At 57.8% G+C, this 18,510-nt stretch overlaps 1 protein-coding gene across 1 annotated transcript in view; it reads left to right on the forward strand.

Annotated features, from left to right (window-relative positions):
* The first annotated feature begins 4,163 nt into the window (after positions 1-4,163).
* EFNB1 (ephrin B1) overlaps positions 4,164-18,510 on the forward strand; it is a 52,453-nt gene continuing 38,106 nt past the window's right edge. The window contains exon 1 of the mRNA XM_049827770.1: positions 4,164-4,407. Coding sequence (XP_049683727.1) covers positions 4,292-4,407 — 116 coding nt within the window. The 5' untranslated portion in view covers positions 4,164-4,291. The remainder of the gene's footprint in view (positions 4,408-18,510) is intronic.

Genomic DNA, 18,510 nt, shown 5'->3' on the forward strand with positions numbered 1-18,510 from the left:
CATCCCACAGCCGAACAGATTTCAGCACTAAGCAGTTTTTCCTGGTGTTCAGCCTAAATTTTCTTTTGCTCTGTTTTATCCCATTACTCTTTCGCTATAAAATTTTGCAGGCAATTTAAATACGAAGTAGCTGTGGAATAGATTTTGGGATGCAGATCATCATTTGATGAGGGTGTGATTGTGCACGGTAAGAAACTGCAAGCCACGGCTGCTCGGGAGGAGGCGGGGGTGACGGTGAGCTGCCGGAGAACCGAGTAGATTGGGGGCTATGCTGGGTCTTACCAAAGGGCGTACAATAATTTCTTTTTCGCCTTGTCCCTTTAGAATGAAGCAGGTGGGGGTGATCACCCCCCCAAATTGCATTATCATTTTAAATTAGGTTTCAAGGGAGGTGGAAGAGGGAGGAGATGGAAGCGGAGACACCAGAGTACAGACGTACCGACGGCGTGGGAAGGGGACAGCGTGGTGTACGGGCAGGGGAAGCACTCGTGAGCGTGCGTGTGGCACAAGGCAACTCCTGGGCCCCAAAAATAGGAAGAACGTGGGAATGAAGCCATGCCCTTTCCTCTCCCGCAGGCCCCCCACCCCTGGTTGTAGGCAAGGGCTCCGGGGGAGCACCAGGTCTGCAGGCTGCTGGAGACCCCCGCACCCCTCCTGGAAAGGGACCCCAGAGCGGTGTTACCCTCCTGGGCGCCGGGGAGGGAGCTGAGTCCCCTGAAACTCATGACACCCGCAGTCATTGAATACTTGGGGCAGCTGTCCCTGCTCAGGACATCAAAGGCAGCCAGAGCCGCCGGAGCGGGGACCGCGGGCCGAGTCCCGCATCGCCTCTTCTGCATCCAGGGCGGCATCACACCGCGCCTGCGTCTCGGTCTGCTCCCCCGCAGCTCTGGGTGGCCGTCCCGAAGGAGAATGCCTCGCGCAGCTGGTCCGCGGCCGCGTACGTAGTTCTATTCGGCCCCCCACGCCTGTGTGCGCATACGTGCCCTTGGCGTGGGATCGTGTAAGCGCTGCTTCCCCTGATGTATAGCATGGGAATCCTCCGGACAGCTGGGAGGGCTGGGGCCGGCGCGGCGGGAGCTCTCTGATCCCTCTCCGCCGTGGCAGCGACTGAACTCCAGCCAGCGCTGCTAGCAGGTGCGCCCGAGCCGTGCACCCTCGCTCCGTGCACCCTCGCTCCGTGCGCTCTCTCCGTGTGTGCTCGCTCCACGCACGCTCTCCACGCGCGCTCTCTGTGCACGCTCGCTCTCCGTGCACGCTCCGTGCACGCTCCCTGTGCGCTCTCTCCACGCACGCTCGCTCTCTGCGCGCTCTCCACGCGTGCTCTCCGGGGAATGGGCTGGTCCTGGGTAAGGCTGTGCCCGTGGCCAGGCGCAGCGTGCGGGGACATCGGTGACAACCCTGGGAGCGCGCTGGGGAAGGAGAAATGCGGAAAAAGGGAAGGGAGATGTGAATCCCCATCGCTCCCTGGGCTGACGAGCGGGCATGGGCAGGGCGGCAGCTTCCTGGTGACTTCTCACCCGCATCCAGCTCCTCGTGCAAGCACAAAGCCCGGGATTTTTGGAGGAGGACGGGGTGTCGTTTGCCCCCCTGCACCTTCCCCACAAGTGCTCGGAGATCCTTGCCTTGGCCCTCCAGGACAGCAATCCCTTCCTGGTGCTGCCGGCGCTGCTCTGTCTGGAGCTCAGCCCAGTTCCCCAATGTCACTGGTGTGGCTGAGGCTGGGAACCATTTTCCAGTTTATTGGGTTTTTTAGCCAGAACCACCTGAGGAATCGGCCTGGTTCGGCAGCACTGATTTCCTTACCGGGGCTGGGTGGGAAAAGCAGGATTTTGTCCCCGGGTGCCTTTCCTGGGAGGCTGTTCCCTGCCATAGGAGCGACACAGGGAAGGGCCGGGAAAGGGTTTTCCCGTTCTCCCAGACCGATGCCCGCCTCTCCGGGATGCCCCACTGCCAGGAATGAGACCTATCCCCGCACCGCCATGCCTCTCCCACCTTAGGAGCGTTTGCTTTGGTGTCCCCTGAGACCTTCCCGTACGTGTTTACCCAGCGCGCGGCCGTGACGTTTGAACCCGCAACGAGGTGGCACGGGGTGATTTTTGGATGCTCCTTGGTGGCTCTGCCCATCTGTGGCGCTCGCCTCTTTCTGATCATCCCTGGGATGCGCCAGCACCCGTCAGCACCAAACCGGTCTCCGCTGGTTCCAGGCGAGGGGCTCCGATCCCAAGGCGATCCCGAAACGATCCTGCCTCCTTCTCCCTCCACCCCTCAGTTTGGGCACAGGGGACGCAGGGGACGAGCATCCTCCTTCCGAAGGATTCCTGGGCTCTGGATCCCCACCTGAGCCTGTGCCGGGAGAGCCGGCATCGCCATGGCAACCGATCGTGATGTCATGGGCAGAGATGATGGGGCAGGGATGTCAGCGATGGGCAGGCAGCAGGTACCGCGTCCAGCCGTGGGGACCAGGCCGGCCGGGGCAGGTCGCCCTCTCGACCCTCCCTCCAAAAAACCAAAGAGAATCCGATTTTCTTTTTTTTTTTTTCCCCCTCCTTCCTCAAGGATTGCCATCGCTTTTGAATTAGGGTGTCATCAAAGGAGCGCGAGCCCCCGCCGCGTGCCTGCTCCTGTGCGGCAACACGCTGCTCCCCGCCTGGGGATTTCATCTTAAAAAAGCAGAAACCTGACAAATCGCCACCCCGGTTTGATGGCGGGGTTTTGCCACGTAAGGTGCCGGAGGAGAAAGGGCGGAAATGGAGAAATAAAAAAAGTAACGGAGAGAAATGTGTCTTGGGGTGTTGCAAAACGAGGGCGTTCAATGCTTTTTTAGCCGAAAGCGGACTCCAGAAGGGGTTGGTTTTTTTTTTCAATTTTTGCAATAGAATGAGAACTGACTTGAGCTTTAATTTACATTTTCTTAATAGAAAGAGGACTGATTCTGGAGTATTTTTGCGACTCTGGAGTATTTTTGTAATAGAAAGTGAAGTGACTCCAGAGTTGGTTGTTTTTAAATTTTCTTAATACGAACAAAACTGACTCCAAAGGTTTGGGTTTTTTTATTTTTGCAATATAAACCAAACTAGCTCCAGCATTGTTTTCTTTTTTTAAATTTTATTAATAGAAATCGAACAAAGTCTGGTGGGGTGGTGGTGGTCTTATTATTTTTGTAATAGAAAGCAAACTGACTCCAGAGGCTTTTAAAAAATTTTCTTAGTAGAAAGTGAACTGATTTTGGAGTTTGTTCTGCCCCCCCCCCCCCAATTCCAAAAAACCTCCCCCAGAATTCCAAAAAACTCCAAACCCCTCAGAAAAATCCCCCCAAACCTCCCAAAAAGTTCCACGCCCCCTCCAAAACAACTTCAAAAGACTTCACAAAAACTCTGAAACCCCTCCAAAAAAACTTCAAAAAAACCTCCAACCCCCCTCCATAACCCCTCCAAAAAAAGCCAAAAAAAAATCCCCTAAATGTCTCAAGACACTCCAAAAAACCTCCAAACCCCTCCAGAACCCCTCCAAAAATCTCCAGAACCTCCAAAAAAAGCCAAAAAAATCCCTGAAACATCCCAAGACCCTCCAAAAAACCTCCAGAACCCCTCCAAAAATCTCCAGAACCTCGAAAAAAGGCAGAAAACCCCCAACCAAACCCCAAATGTCGCCAAACCCTCCAAAAAAAGTCCAACCCCCTCTCCAAACTCCTCCAAACCCTCCGAAACCAGCCCACAAAGTGCCAAAAACCTCCCCAAATAAATCTCCAAATCCTCCAAAAAAAAAAATACCTCAGAAAACCTCCATAAAACTTCCCCAAATCTCCCCAAAGGTGAATTTGTTCAGTCCTCCACCGCAGCCATTTCCCCCTCCCCGCCTTCTCCTCACCGATCGCTGCCGGGCAGGGGCGGGGCCAGCCGCGTCCGCTAGGGGGCGCCGTTGGATCGCGGCTGGATACGGATCCCCGTTTGGGGGAGGCGGGAATAGATTTAAAAAAAAAAAAGGGTAAGAAAAAAAAAAAAAAAAAAAAAAAAGGAAAGCTGCGCGGGCCCTTTAAGAACAGAAAGTGGGCGTGTCCCCTCGCCGCAAGGCCCCCGCCTCCCCCCCCCCGCGCCGCTCCGCGATTGGCCGCTTCGCTCAGGGCTGCCCGTTCCGTTGCCTGCGCGGAGGAGTAGAGCGATCGTCGCGGCGGGCGGTGCCGCTGTGCGGGAGGGGACGGCGGCGGCGGCGGCGGGACGGGAGACGGAGGAAGGCGGCGGGGAAGCGGTATGGGCGCCTGACGCCCGTCCCGTCCCGCCGCCGAGGGACGATGGCGCGGCCCCGCGGCGGGCGGTGGTTGCTGGGCGTCCTCCTCGCCCTGTGCCGTTTGGCCGCGCCGCTCGCCAAGAGCCTGGAACCGGTCTCCTGGAGCGCCGGTAACCCCAAGTACGTGAGGCCGGGGAAGGGGGGGGGGGGGAACCGGGGAGGGTGGTGGTGGTGAAGGGTGGGAGGCAGTGTGTGTGGGAACCCGCCTGGCAACCCCCCGCACCCCGGCGGAAAGGAAAAAAAAAAAGGAAAAATTGAAAAAAATGAAAGATTGACCAAACCGGCAGGATTTTTAAGGGGGAAAAAAAAAACCCAAAAAACCTTCCCCGGGAAGCGGAGAGGGCACCGCGAAGAGCGGCTGGAGGCTGCGGTCGACGGACGGAGAAGGAGCGACCCCCGGCTGGAGTACGGACCCCGCCGAGCCCCGGCTGCTGCGGGCTTCCACCTTCGGGGCTCTTTTTTTCTTAGAAAAATGTACTTTTAATTTTTTTTTCCCGATTTTTAACCATTCTTTCGGGCTTTAAAGATTTTCTTATCTTCAGGGTTTTTTTTGATATTTTAAAAGGCCTTGTATTTTTTATTTTTAAATTTTTATTTATTTTTTCTTCTCTTTTTCACCGGGATTTGGGGAGGCTCCGCCGAGCCCCGCCGCCCCCCGCCGGGGGGGCCGCCACCGGGCCGGATCGCCGCTCCCCTGTACCACGCCGACGCTAGAGTTGGATTTACTATCGTTTTTTAATATTTTTTTTCCTGGGTTTTCTCTTTTTTTTTTTTTTTTTTTTTTTCCCTTCTAAAAGCCAGGCCACGGAGGAAGGCGGGGGGGGCGCAGGGCGCGGTGGGACCCCCCCGGTCCGGGTCCGAACAAAGCCGACGGGGCTGCGGCGCACCTCCCCAGCCCGGCTCCGGCTGCATATACAGCTAAATTCGATATATATATGTGTGTTGTATGGCTGCGTACGTGTCTCTGCCCCGGCTGAGGTGCAGGAACAATGAGAAGGGGCTTTTCCAGCTCGCCGGGATGAAGGGCGAGGAGGAGGAGTGGAAGGTGCTCGGCCGCGGTCGCTGCTGACCTGGGGATGTGGTGTCAGGATGGTTTTGGTAGCCCTCTTGCTGGGCTTTATCTTGTAGATCACACAGTGTTTGTTTATCTTAGCCCCTTCTCGGTTTAAAAAAAAAAAATAATCCTGCTATTAGCCTGATTTTTTTTTTTTCTTTCTTTCCCACCATATTTCTCAACACAAAAAAAAAGAAGAAGAGAAAAAAAAAAAAGAGTTTTTGAGGGTTGGAGAGAACCGAAGCAATTTGGACAACCTTCCGCGCTTGGATGCTTCTATTCCAACCAAACATTTATTTCTTTTTTTGGGGTGGGAAAACAACTTTGCGGGCACACGCGTGTGCACACACGCTCTCGAGCTCCAGCCCAGTGCGTTGGAAATGCTGGGATGAAGGCTCTGGCGGCTGCGGGGGCTCCCCGTAAGTTAATTCTCCTGCTTGGTGTGTTTTTTTCAGTCCTTCTTTTTGGAGATGTGTCTGTTGGCTGGGAGCAGAAAGAGCCGTTACCCTCGGGAATTGCTCCGTTGGCGAAGGGAAGGCAAATGGGTTCTGGAAAATACCTTTTTCTTTGGGAAAAAAAGGGCAGCTGGAGGTAGAAATCGCTTCGGCTCGGTGGTGTCGGGGGACGCCATGTTGCCCCCGTCGCCCCAGTCCGCTTTCGTAGCGTTGGCTTTCATTAAATTGCCAAGGCCTGGGAAGTTGGGAGGCGGCGGTGGCGATGCGGTGGGCAGGCTGGAAGCCGGGGGGGTTGCACGCCGGTGGGTTTTCCACCATCCTCCCGCTGTGCCGGGGGGGCTGCCTGCGCCGGCCCCCGGCCCTGGGTGCGGTGGGCTTGGAGGCATCCATTCCCGGTGGGGTGTCCGGGGGTAGCTCGGGGTGTTTCTGGGTTCTCCCCCAATTTGGAGCTCAATGGTTGTCCGCTCTCGGCGCAGCTTTCTGGTTGCGTGCCGTCCCGCGTGGGGACTGCTCCCGGGGATGCCCGGCGTGGGGCAGCAGCCCGGGGGGCTTGGGGGCAATGCCGGTGCTTCCCCAGCCCTGGGACCCCACAGGGCTGGGGGAAGGTGGGAAGTGCCTGAAATGTCACCGTTCCCACCCAGAAACGGCTCTGCCAGGTCGGGATGGGCGCTGGGGAGGGATCCCAGCGGCGGGGCAGGAGCCGTGGTTGGATTTTGCCGTGCTGGGGGCTGTGGGTGCCCGGCCGGGCTCCCACTCGCGCCCCGTCAGCCTGACCCCACGCTCTCGTCTTTGGGGTCTGACTTTGGGGGTCCCTCACTTTCTTTTACGCCTTAATGCTCCCGCCTCCGATTTTTGCGGGTTGCATGGCGTTGGGCAGAGCCTCTTCGCGGCCGCTCCTGCCTGCAGACGTAGTTGAGCAAACCGGTCTGGGGAACCGCCTGCTGTAAGGAAGTCTGGTTCCAGTTTGAGGAGAAGCCGTGCTCTTTGTTAGACTGGGCTTACTCTCCTGGATAGATGCGTTAAAACCCCCCGTGCGCGCTCGCCACCGTACTTTGGGCTTTCAGGTGCCTTCCGCGGGCAATGATGCCGTGTCTGTGCCAGCCCTCCGCCCCGCTCCGCTGAGCTTTAACTCTTGTTTTCAGAGTAAAGAGAGCTAAAGCTTTTTAAAAATAACATCGCTAAGTGGAATTTTCCAACAGATAGAAGGAGAAAGCGTCGCGCGTTGGGCCGTCTGGCCTTGGTGGTGTCACTGTAAATAATGAAAATATTTTTCTGCCCTCTCCTCCCCTGGGCAGCTCGGGGTTGCGCTTACTAAGTGTGGGCTCGTAACTTCACCGGGGCGTCACCGGCAGGTTCCTGATCTCGTGGTGGTTATCAGAGGGACGCTGATAACGCATCTGATGGAAGGAACGATTTCCTAATCAAGTTAAGACTAGCTTAAGCTGCGGCACTGTATGCTGTGCTGGGGAAAGGTTTCCCTTGGGCTCCTAGGTGCGTGTCCAAAAGCCAGCAGTGAAATCATCACCGTCTTCCTAGTGTGAATAATTCTGTGTCTTTAAAGGGGGAAAAATAGGCCTAGAAATGCTTTCGGCTGGATAAAAGGTGATGATGGTCACAAACCCGTGCTTGGGACAAGCTCAGCCTAAATGAGATCCCCTCTGAGCGGGCTTTTCCCGGGATGTCTGCGGAGACCCTTGGAAGGGGTCTCGGGGAGCCAATATGGTTTTAATTTTATTCCATCGTGTCCGAAGGGGGTTCCACGGCGGGGGCCGGAGGGTGCTTTTGGGATTTAATCGGCCCTTTTGCTGCTCAGTTGGGGGCCTGGTGGGAGCGTGCTCTTGTTGGACAGCCGGGAATTGCAGGAGAAATTCTGGCTAAATCCTTTCTGAACTCCCTTGGCTGTAATTTTGGAGAAATATTGACCCTGGTGGGCTCCTGTGCCGACGGTTAAAAGGAAGCATTCCTAATAAAATATGGTTTGGAAAATTCATTTCAGGCTGGAATTCGCCTCTCCAGAAAGTATTTTAATAAGGAGGTGGGGGAAATGGGACACATCATCCGCGCAGCTCTGAAGAACCGGTCCTTTCGGCTCTGCTTTTCTCTCTTTCCCCTATATAAAGTTTTACTCGGCTCTACTTGCTCACCAGCTCTGCAGAGCAGCCCAGCAACTTTCTAAAAACAAAATAAATGCATTTATTTAAAAAAAAAATAAAAAAGAAAAAGGAGGGGGGGGGGAACCCAGACAAAAGTCTAATCTTTTGTGGTATTTTTATTCTGTCTTTAATGACATTATGGTGTCCTATTGAATTTTGTAAGCCTTGAGTTTGAAGCCTGGCGTATCTTTGCCTTTTTTTAAATGCCTTTTACGAGGGACAGAGTGCTTGCGGGAAGGCTGTTTCTGAGGGGAATGGCTGGCCTGGAGCTCTGCATCGGTGGGCTCACACTTGTCGGAGCAGATGCAATTTAATTACCGTACCAGTGGGCGCATGAGGCGCTTTGCAGTATAAGGAGTTGGGAAATAGTGAAAACACGCTGCTTATTTTTAATTAAAAGCCGCGTTGGGCTCACGGAGCCTTCGGAGACTCCCTTCTCCTGGGGAGTGTGCTGGGCCGGGAGGTGGGGGCTCCCTGGGAGATTGGGGGGCACGGATGGTCCCGTAAGGGATCCGATGGCCCCCCACGCACCCCTCTGCCTCCCCGGGGCTTTGCTTATTCTCCACAGACTGGTTTGGGTTAGGTGAGCCTGGACTGTCTGCATCCCAGTTGGAGTTTCCCTCTGGAACGGAGGAGCCCTTTCCAAGCGTGCCGGGAGGTCACGGCTGGGAGGGTGCTGCACGCTCCGGTGCTGGGGGGGCCCTTTGGTGGGTGCCAGGCTGTGGAGCACCCTCCCAGCATGGAGGGCTCTTTGCTCTCGCTCCCCACCAAGGCAGAAAGGCCGGTGCCTGGCCGACGTTGCAGCGGCCAGGTTACCCTTCTTGCTGTGCCTGGGGGAAAGGAGCACCCAGGGCTTCTTGCGTGTCGTTTGGGAATGACTTCATTAACTTAAATTAAAAAAAAAAAAAAAAAAAAGCGAAGGCAGGGCTGCGGCTATTGCAGTAGCTGGGTAAATACCACTGGATTCTATAAAATGGATTTAACTGCTTCCTTTAAAAGAAAAAAAGAGCCGTGATGGGGTGGCTGATTGATTGTAAAAGGAGCCGTAGCTTTCTCCAGAGCAAAACAGCTGCCGCAGCTCCTCGGGGCCGCATGGCTGCGGGGACGGGACGGGGCTTTTGTGCCATTTCTGACCGTGGAAGGCTGGGTGGGAGCTGGTGGGGGGCTGCTTCCCCCCACCGCCGCACCTGAGCGGCTTCATCGCCTTTGGTTTGAAGCCGCTCCTTGGATGCTGGTCCTGAAGAGGCTGCGTGCGGCAGGGTGGGATGTGGCCTCGCACAGCCGGGTCCTGGCTGGGTGGGCAGGGGTCCCCTCTGAGCGGCTTTACTGGGCGGGCAGGGGTCCCCCCTGAGCCCTGCACGTGTTTGTACGAGTCGCGGGGATTGCGAAGAGCTGCGGTGCCCCTGCGGCCCCTTGCACGACACACGTTGGGAGGTGTCTGGGTTGTCCCCTGGAAACTGGGGGCTTAGCTCTACGGGTAACCCTCTTCTTTCCACATAGGATTTTTTGGGTCCCGCCTGCCCCACAGCTTCCCAGTGGCATTCCGGTCCCTGCCCCGCTGGCAGGGCACCCCGTCATCAGCAGAGCGGTGGCAGTGCTGCTGGGAAGCCAGTCTACCCAAGGAGCACTGGGGTCCGGTGGGAAAACATCTTGTACCGATCAGTAGCACATGCTACTTGGAGTCTGGCAGCTGAAACAGGGTGGGGAGAAACAAAGCTGAAATCCATTCTGTGTCTAATTAATGATTGCTTGTATCGGGAGAGCAGGAGGAGGACTCTGGGCTCGGCGCTATCTTGGCGTCACATCTGGGCAGGAATGTGGCGGCGGTGCTGTGGGGCTTTTGTTGTGCTCAACTCGAAAGAGCCGGGGTCCTTTCTGCTGCTTTCTGACGCTTTTTTCCATCCCATCCCTGGCTCTGGGGCAGGTAGCATGGCAGAGAAACCTCCTCGGGCGAGCAGGACGGGTGGCGGCGGATTGCCTGCTCGCAGAGAGGTTCAGTGCCCCTCTGTGCATCCCCGGCATCCTTCGGGGAGGTTTTTCTTGCCCCTCGTGTCTTGTCTCCGGTTGGAGCACCGGTGTTCTGCTCATGGCTGTGCTGGAGCTTCAGCATCCCGGTGCTCCTGGCTGGCTCCACCAGCCTGTCCAGGCTCGGTCCCAAAAATGAGTCGGACAAGCCAGGGCTAAACGTCCTGCCTGGTTAGGCTGGATTTGCGGACGGGGTGGGGTTTGCGCGGCTTCTTCGCTTTCGGGGAGCGGGGTTCTTCCTCTGGGGCTGCAGCCAAACCCCGCAGAGGCTGTGGGTGGTGCCTGGAGGGGATGGGGGGGCTTTGGGGGCCTCCAGCACCCTCCAGCCAGAGGATGGGGGGACAGGTTTGGGGGGGTCACTCGTGGTGTTTCAGCGAGCAGTGGCTTCTCCTCGGTGAGCTCTCCCCGCCGGCGCCTCCGGACGGGATCCGACCCGGCTCAGGTGCCGGCGTGGCAGTGCTGCCCCGGCCGAGCCGAGCAGCTGCACTTCAAAAATGCCAGCTATTTATAACCCTGGCTCGGCTGCTCTGGAATAACCTTTCCCTACCCGCAGCCGGCCCTTCCCAGGTGGGCTGCCCCTCCTTTCCAAGGCCGTGGGACCGGGTTTTGCCAGCGGGGCTGCTGTGGGGGCTGCGCCGAGAGACAGCAGGGAGGGGGGGGGCTTGTTAGCATCTGACCGTGAACTTCCCTCGGTGTTTTCCAAGGGCTCCGTCCCACCGTGATGCTGCGCCTGCGCCTACGTCCAAGTGTGCCGCGTCTGCTGGCTCGGCCGTCGGCGGGGTTGGGCCGCGGTGAGGGGCTTCGTGTTAACGCGGTTTGACGTGGGTCGGCTCTTGCTGGGGGTGGGATGCCCAGGGGCCACTGTGGGAGCTCTCCGTCCCTGCTCCTTCAGGCTGGAGTTTTGGAAGTGCCTTCCTTGTGGTGGCCGGGTTCCCCTCCCCTGCAAAGGCCTGGGGTGGGTGCCGTCCCTGGGAGGGGCGTCCCGGCTGGTTTTGGTGACTGGTGTCCCTCGTCGCTCCATGTGCGGTGATGAGACACGAGCGTCCCTTTTCCCGGCAATCCCTTTCCTTGCACGCAGCAGCGGCTGGCGGCTCCCTGGCTTGCAGCACGAACCCAGCTTTGGGGACCGTCTGCCCCGCCTGGCTTTCGGCATCCGACGGCTTCCGAGCAGGCACTCCAGAAAAAACAAAATGCGTTTTCACGGCTTATCGGCCAGAAATACCCTTACACCATTAATATTGATCACGGAGCGTTTGCTTGTTTTCCTTCTTATTAAGGCTGGGAAACGTCTGTGGTTGCAGATGCAGTAGTGGCAAGGCTGAGACTCGACACCGTCTTCTATATCCCACCGGTTTTAATGTTTTAATGGGTTTCTGAAGCGTGTGAGCCAGACCGGTGTGTGGGTTTGCACACAGGGGTGGCAGCCTCGGGTCTGGCGGCAGTGCGGTGTGATGCTCGGGGACGCGGTGACGCTCGGGGATGTGATGGTGCTGGGCTCGGCGTTCTTTGTCTGGGCTCGCTGTAGTATCGCAGCCGAACGCGAGGGGGAGGTCCGCGGGCCCCCCCCGGCTCCCCCCGGCGTTTCGGGGGGGCAAATTGTTGATGTGCGTTGGAAAGGGGGAATGGGTGCAAAGGCTCTTCTCCCCTTAAAGCGGGGGGTGGCCAGTTTTTGCCCGGGCGGAGGGTCAGGGTGGGCTCCCCCCCCGCTCAGTGCCGGCAGGGATGACGGCGTACCCTGCCTGCAGCCGGGCGGGCAGCATATGGAAAGGATCTGGGTGTAATATCCCGGGCTGCAGCGCGGCTTTGCTGAAGAGGCCACTTCAGCAGGGGACGCGGCGTGGTTAGTCCTCCCGGCTGACACATCCCAGGCCTTCCTCGGACTTGAAAGAGCTGGAGTTCGCCTTTGAATCTGAGGATTTATAGCCCTTTTAGGCCTCTCCAATAAAAGCACTGCTCCCTCCTCAGACGGAGCCCACCGTCTCCCTCCTCCGGGCTCATTATCCCGGGGATTTGCGTTGCGCGCTCTCGCTCTGTTGTTGGCTACCGCCGCTTTCGTCAGATGCGCGGCCGAGAACTTCGGAGCGTAACGGCGGAGCTGCGGGTCCCGGCCGTGCTGCCAGGATGCGGCCCCCGCCATCATCTTCAGCGAAGGCGGCTCCAGACGCAGCAGGGTGAGGACCCCTCCTTCGATGGTGCTGGGGGTACGCCCGCGTCTCCCCCCTGCGGTTGGGGACCATCGGCTCCCCTTGCCCCCGCCTGTTCCCGGTTGATCCCTCTGCCGTCCCTCGAGGACCACGAGCAAACCGGGATGCGGTCCCGTCCCTCTGGGCGAGCGCGGGGCGCGCGGTGTGCCCCCACCCCGCCTGCCTCGTCTCGGCACATGTGGGCACTTAAGCATCCTCAGCCCTACGGATCGTGTCTGCTTTCTACCAGGCACGACAAGCCCCTAACTGTTTAAAGAGAGGCTTAGGAAAGAGTCCAGAGAAACGACATAATAATTATTGTATTACAAATTGTTTCCTTTAATGGGCCCTGTCGGATCGCTCAGTCTGCTAAACACATTGTGCCCTCCCCCAGCCCCGCGCTGCTGCGGCCCCTTTCCACCGCTCCAGCCTCCCCTTCGCAAACCCGGCCCCGCTGGAAAATTCCTCCCGCCGAGGAGCCCGGCTGGTGGGGCGAGGGATGGGGGGGCGCTGCGTGGGGACCCACCCATCCGCCCCCCCGAGGGGCTCCGTAAGGCAAGGGGAGGATGGAGCGGACCCGTCTTCGAGGAGGGGTCCTCTCCCTGCAGGGGGGTGGTGGTCCCTGTCCCTTCCCGTCCTCCGGAGCGTCGCATTGCCCTGGACTTCGCGCATCCCAAGGGCTCTTTTGGGCTGGTGGCACCCCCAGCTGGTGCTGGGGGCTCAAGGGCACCCACTCACCGGTCAAAAACGTCTTGCCGTGCCCGCACTGGTGCTGCAGGCAGGGCGGGATGGGCAGAGCGAGGTTCCTTCCCTTCCCCGGCGTTGCGGTGCTTGCGTGGCGGTGGACGGCTCCCAGGCAGTTTTTTGGCAGCTCCCACCCCTGAGGGCTGCAGGGTGTAAGGAGAGGAGCCACTAGCGGCAGCGTGAATTTTTTCGTTGCCCCCAAAGAATAAACGTGTCGGAATTAAGCAGCAGGTTACGTTTCTTCAAGGCCGAGCAGCAAATATGTTTTAAATTTGGCAGCCGGCAGCGGAGAGCGGGTGGGAGAAATTTTCCAGGTATTGCGTTACACTTTCCCCTAAAAGGGCTCTGCTTTGGGGCTGGGGATTAAAGGGAGGAGAGGAGGGGGCGGCCGCGGGGACGGGGGCTGCGGACCCCCTCCCTCGCACGTGCTCGCAGCCCCGCGCGCTCCCGCTCGCTCCGGCACGTTCCCCAGGGCGCGGGGGCCGCGATGCTCGCCCCGGCTGACTCAGGCCCTGCCCGGGGCAGAGGTGCGCTGCGGGGGATGGCCGGGATTAATTTTTGGGCTTCCTCCCTCTGGGCGCGATGGGAAATTTCCACCTGGCTGTGGGCACCGCCCCGCTCCCCCGGCTTGCCGGGCTCTGCCTTGCCCTCCTCTCCTCCTCTGATGTCTTTAATAAATGCTTCATGCAAGAGCGAACCTGGGATCCACTCCCAGCATGGAACTGGGGCTCGGCCAATTAGTCAATTATTTTAGAAGAAGAAATTAAAAAAAAAAAACCCAACCTTTTTTTTTTTTTTTTTTTTTAGGGGAAGGTCTGGCCAACGTGGCAGCCGGCAGCCCTTCTCCCGTGGGAAGCGCTCGGGTGGGGGTGAGCTGGGGGGGGCTTTGCTCAGCCCCTGCAGTCGCTGAACTCGGGTGTGTGTCCCCCCTCCCTGTGTTGATGGGATGGGGTGCTCCCCCTTGTACCAAGCAAGAGATGGGGTCTTGGCAGCTGCCTGCGCTCTGGCTCGCTGCCCGTGTCCCCTGCACTCGGCTGTCGTCCCCGTTCCCCCCCCCCCCCCAGCATGTCCCTTGTCCCTGGGCAGCCAGGCGGGTGGTCCATGAGCATCCCCTCCAGAGCTGGCACTGGTGCATCCCATTGTTCCCAGCTTCCTTCCCAGCGGGAGGAGGAGGAGAAGATGTTTCCCCAGGAGGTGGGGAAGGGCTGTCCCAGCCCCATTGGGGGGGTGCAGAGCCCCCTTCCCTCTCGCTGGGCAGATCAGCTGTGCCCCATGGTCCCCACTGCCCGAGGGGGCCGGGGATTAGGGGGCACCCAGCTGGGCTGGGGTTTCAGGAAGGCGCTCGGAGGTGCGAAGGGCTGGAGGCAGCTGGAATTTCCCCTTCAGCTGTGTTTGGTTTTAAATTTGTATTATTCTTCTTTCGCGTAAATTCTGCAAGGACACGGCCTGGTTGTGCATCCCTGCCGGCGTGTGCTCTCCGGTGGTGCGTCTCCCTCCCCAGCATCCCCGTTAGCGGTGCCTCAGCTCTAGCTAATTGCTGAAATCATTGGGGCAGCAACAGCCTGGCAGGGCAGCGGTTCTGGGCCGGGGTCAGCGGGGGGAGAGGAGAGGAGGGTCCGTCATATGGCTGTGCCTCTCGCCCCCCAGCCCTCTCCCACCCCTCCGTCCTGCACTGGCACAGCTTTGTGCCTGTTGCTGGTGTTGCTGCACTAGGACAACTTTTCCCTATTTCTTTTTTCTCTTTTTTTTTTCCCCATGCCTGAGCTACAGAAAAACTTGTCGTTGGGGATAGGGGATGGAGGAGAGCTGGCTGGCGGGATGCTGGAGGCTGTCGGCTTGGTGTTCCCTCCCCAGGAGCGATGGGTGCTGGGGCTCGGGGGGTGGCTCTGCAGGGACAGCACGGAATGGTGCACGGGCCCGTCTGCCGGCTTCGTGTCTCGGGCTTTCTTTGCAGAATTAAACTTTGTTCCCAAAAAGGCGGGGAGACGATGGCACCCTGGGGTAATGGTGGGGAGCAGCCAGTGCCCTTCCAGGGACTGCCTCCATCCTGCGTGGCTGGGGTGGGGGGAGTCCCATGCAAACCCCTTCCCAGGAGTGGCTCCCGATCCCCGGGAGGTTTAACACTTGATGTTGCTTTTGATCTTTGCCTTGACTTGGTTAGTGATGGGCGCTGCTTCCCTAATTACCCCCTTCATGTGGGGCTGTGTTGGTTGTTTGTGCTTACCAGGTCTCTCTCTTTCTCTCAAGAAAAAAAAAAAAAATACCCTGGAAGGGTGTGTGCGGGGTGGGGGAGCGCAGCATGCTTTCCCATACCACGCAGGAATCCTACAGTGCTCTTCATATAGCCCTGGGTGCTCCCACCCACGGCAGGCAGTTTCATGCTCCTTGGCTGGTTTCATAACATCCAGGAGAGGCACGAAAATCTTCCAAAACCACCTCCCTTTGCTGTGCGTGGAGCCCGTGGGCTTGGGAGGGCGGGGGGGGGGGGGAGGTTGCCCCCCCTTTAAGGGTGCCAACCAGTCAGTGGGGCTGGGGGCTTTTTGGTCATGCTGCCCAGACGCGAGAGTGCCAGCGCCCACCTAGCATCCCTTCTCGGCTGGATTTTACTCCTTTCGGGGTGCAGGCTGCACGTCGTGCCTGGACGCGTTGTGGGATGGTGATGGTGGCAGGGAGAACACAGGGACTCCTGCTGCTGTCCCCGGCCAGGGGTGGGTGAGAGCCACGGGGTCCTCCTGGCTCCTGCTTTCCCAGGCACGGCCCTTTCCTTCTCCTTTTACGTCTTCGAGCATGGAGGCGTGTGGGTTGAGGATGGAGATGTGTGGTTTGAAGATGGAGGCATGTGGACCATCTTGCAGTGCTCCCAGGAGTTCCTCCCTGCCTGCAAAGCGGTGTTGGAGGTTTGAGGGACATCAGACTTGCAAGTAAAGCATGAACATGCTGCAGCTTCGTACCAGTGCACGGATGGAGCAGAGAAATTTTTGTATTTCTTATCCAAGAGGGCTTTCTCCTTAAGGTACCTATGGGTGCCTGTCCCTGGTGTGCCCGGTTCACCCTGCGTGCCCAAGACCTGGCAGGAGGGACCTTGCCCGTCTACCCTGCGCCCTCCGATGGGAAAGTCTCCACTGCCTACTTCTTGTCGGGGAGCGGGGCGAGAATCCTAGTTTATTAGAGAGATTTGTTGATAGTACGAATGGTTTCCTTGCACAAGGACAGGGAGCGGGTGACAGATACAAAAGCGGTGGGATAATTACTTCCAGATGCTGCCTCCCCTAGTCGCCGGAGCCGTGTGTGTTCCAGCACCCTGCCAGCTCCAGCGAGCAAAACCAGGGAGTCAGCCCAAAAAATGGGGCTGACCCCAGTGGTTTCAAACAGCTCAGACTGTGACGGCTCTCGATTTCACCGCATCTTCTGGCAGCTGGAGCGGTCCTGTGTGGATGTGGGAGCAGGCCGGCTTGGGAGCTGCAGCTCTTGGGGTTCTGCGAGCCCCCGAGCTGGGGCTTTATGAGGAATGCTGAGCGCTGCCGGCCTGGGGATGCAATCCGGAATTGGCAGCGCCGGCCGCGTTGTGCGCGGCAGGCGGCTCTCCCGGATCCGTGCTGGAGGAGGCTGCGCCCGGCTTCCCCGCGGCTCGGGATGCTTTTGCTGTAAACACCGCGTTTTTTGGCATCCAGGCTTTCTTGCAGGGAGCATCATTGCTAGCAATAGATTAATGATTATTTATTGGTTCTTAATGCCAAGTAATGTAAACATCTGGCTAACGCAGCGCACATGTTGCTCGCACAATGAGACATCTCCGAGTGTTTGGCGTTGGGTTTACGCGCTTTACGAATTAGAAGGCGGCAAATGGTGGGTTGTTTTGATAAACTCCCCTGAAGGTAGAGATTCTTGAAGGGCTTCGCTGCTGACCTTCTTGTTAATTACTGCTCTGCAGCGCCGGGAGGACCAGCTGAAAGGGAGTAATGAAGCGTTGTCATCCGGCGCGCTCAGCCCGGCCAGGGCCCCGTGAGGAAAACGCCTCCTCCCTTTTGCACCGGGGATGTGTGCCTCTCTCTGCATATTTATCGAGCTGGTTCCCCATGCCTGGTAGATCGGAGCCTCAGTTCGTAAGACCGATTTTAAGGTTATGGTTCTGACCTTGGTTTACACCAGTAATGGGTGTTGGTGCAGGATTTTTCCCAAGGTAACTGCTACAGAGGTAAATCTAGCTGATGGTAAAGGTGCTGGCCAAGAAAAGGGAGCAAAATGGCTTGCCGGCGTGTTGCTTGCTGATGGACATGGGTTTTACTTCCCCGCAATTTGCCCTGCTTTTAGCCCCAGACAAAGCTTGGTGGGAAGGAGAAAGGAAAATGTGAACGGGGGAAAACTTACTACTCCTGTGATTCCTGTAGTGCTTCTGAAGGTGAGAGTTGAGTCACTTTGCTTGGTACTAGCTCAGCAATTCCACCTCGTCCCCGGAGAGTGTCTGAAGTCACGCAGGGAGAAATAATGCTTGGGGTTAAAAATAGACGCTGACAATAGGAAGGGCGGACTGGAAAAGCTCCATGTCAGGGGAGGTGGATGGAGCCCAGTGAAAGGCATCAGGATTATGCTGCACTGCTAGAGCTGGGCTTTAATGGGTTAGACCGAAATTAAACCTCATTTGCACTTGTCATAACCTGGAGCAGATTTCACTCTTGGGCTTGGATGTCAATCAGTCAACCCGGAGAAAGTGCCTCTGTTTTTAAGGGTCTTGCAAAAGTTTGTTAGCGAGGATGCGGTGCTGTCGGGGCCAGGGCTGGGAGGAGAAGGCAGCTCATTAAATCCTAATTGTTTGAGGAGGGCAGGTGGGGCACGGCTTTGGCAGAGGAGAGCCTGGCACGGGATGGAAGTGTTCCAGCTCCTCTGGCATTTTTTAGGACTGATTTGCAGAGGGAGGGACTTAAACTCGATCTGCCAGCTGGGATGCGCAGTCGTGCTGCGCCCAAAGCGCTTTTGTCGAGCTTGTCCCAGTGCCACCAGTAGCCACCTTGCTGGGAGCAGGGCGTGCAGGGTGCCGGGGACGGCGGTGGTGGCGAGGGGAGGGTGCTGAGCGGTGCAGGACTGCAAATTCTGCAACCCTTGCCCGAGGCTTTTGTTAAAGCTCATTAAAACCATCTGTGGTTACCGGAGCCTGACCAGAAAACCGGGGAGGCAGCGGAGGCTGGGGCAACCCGAGTCCCCGTCCCCTGTCCCCAACGTTGGGGACACGGCCAGCGCCGTCCCCCCGGGGCAGCCGCCAAGCAGCGGGTGGGAGGAGAGGGGGGGGTCACAGCTCCTGCTGGAGCAGGACCAGGAGCGATTCCGGCTTCTCCCTTAGTTTAAAGCTTTTTTCATTCTCTCCTGTTTCTTTCACTCTGGCAGCCCGTTCGGCCCTCTCCACCGCGCGAGATGCTGCGAGTACAATAGGGCTGCGAGGTGGGGCGGGAGGGTGGAAGGAGATGAAAGGGGAAAAGTAAAATTGAAGCATGTCTGGAAGGGCATTTTGATGTAAATGGGACTTTTTGATAGACTTTGAGAGACACCGGCAGAAAGGGCACCGGCCCCCTTCAGCGTGCTGAGCTCCGGGCTCGGCTCTTTTATTTGCTCAGGAA

The sequence above is a fragment of the Accipiter gentilis genome, chromosome 24 (assembly GCF_929443795.1).
Source record: "Accipiter gentilis chromosome 24, bAccGen1.1, whole genome shotgun sequence".
Taxonomy (NCBI): Eukaryota; Metazoa; Chordata; class Aves; order Accipitriformes; family Accipitridae; genus Astur; species Astur gentilis.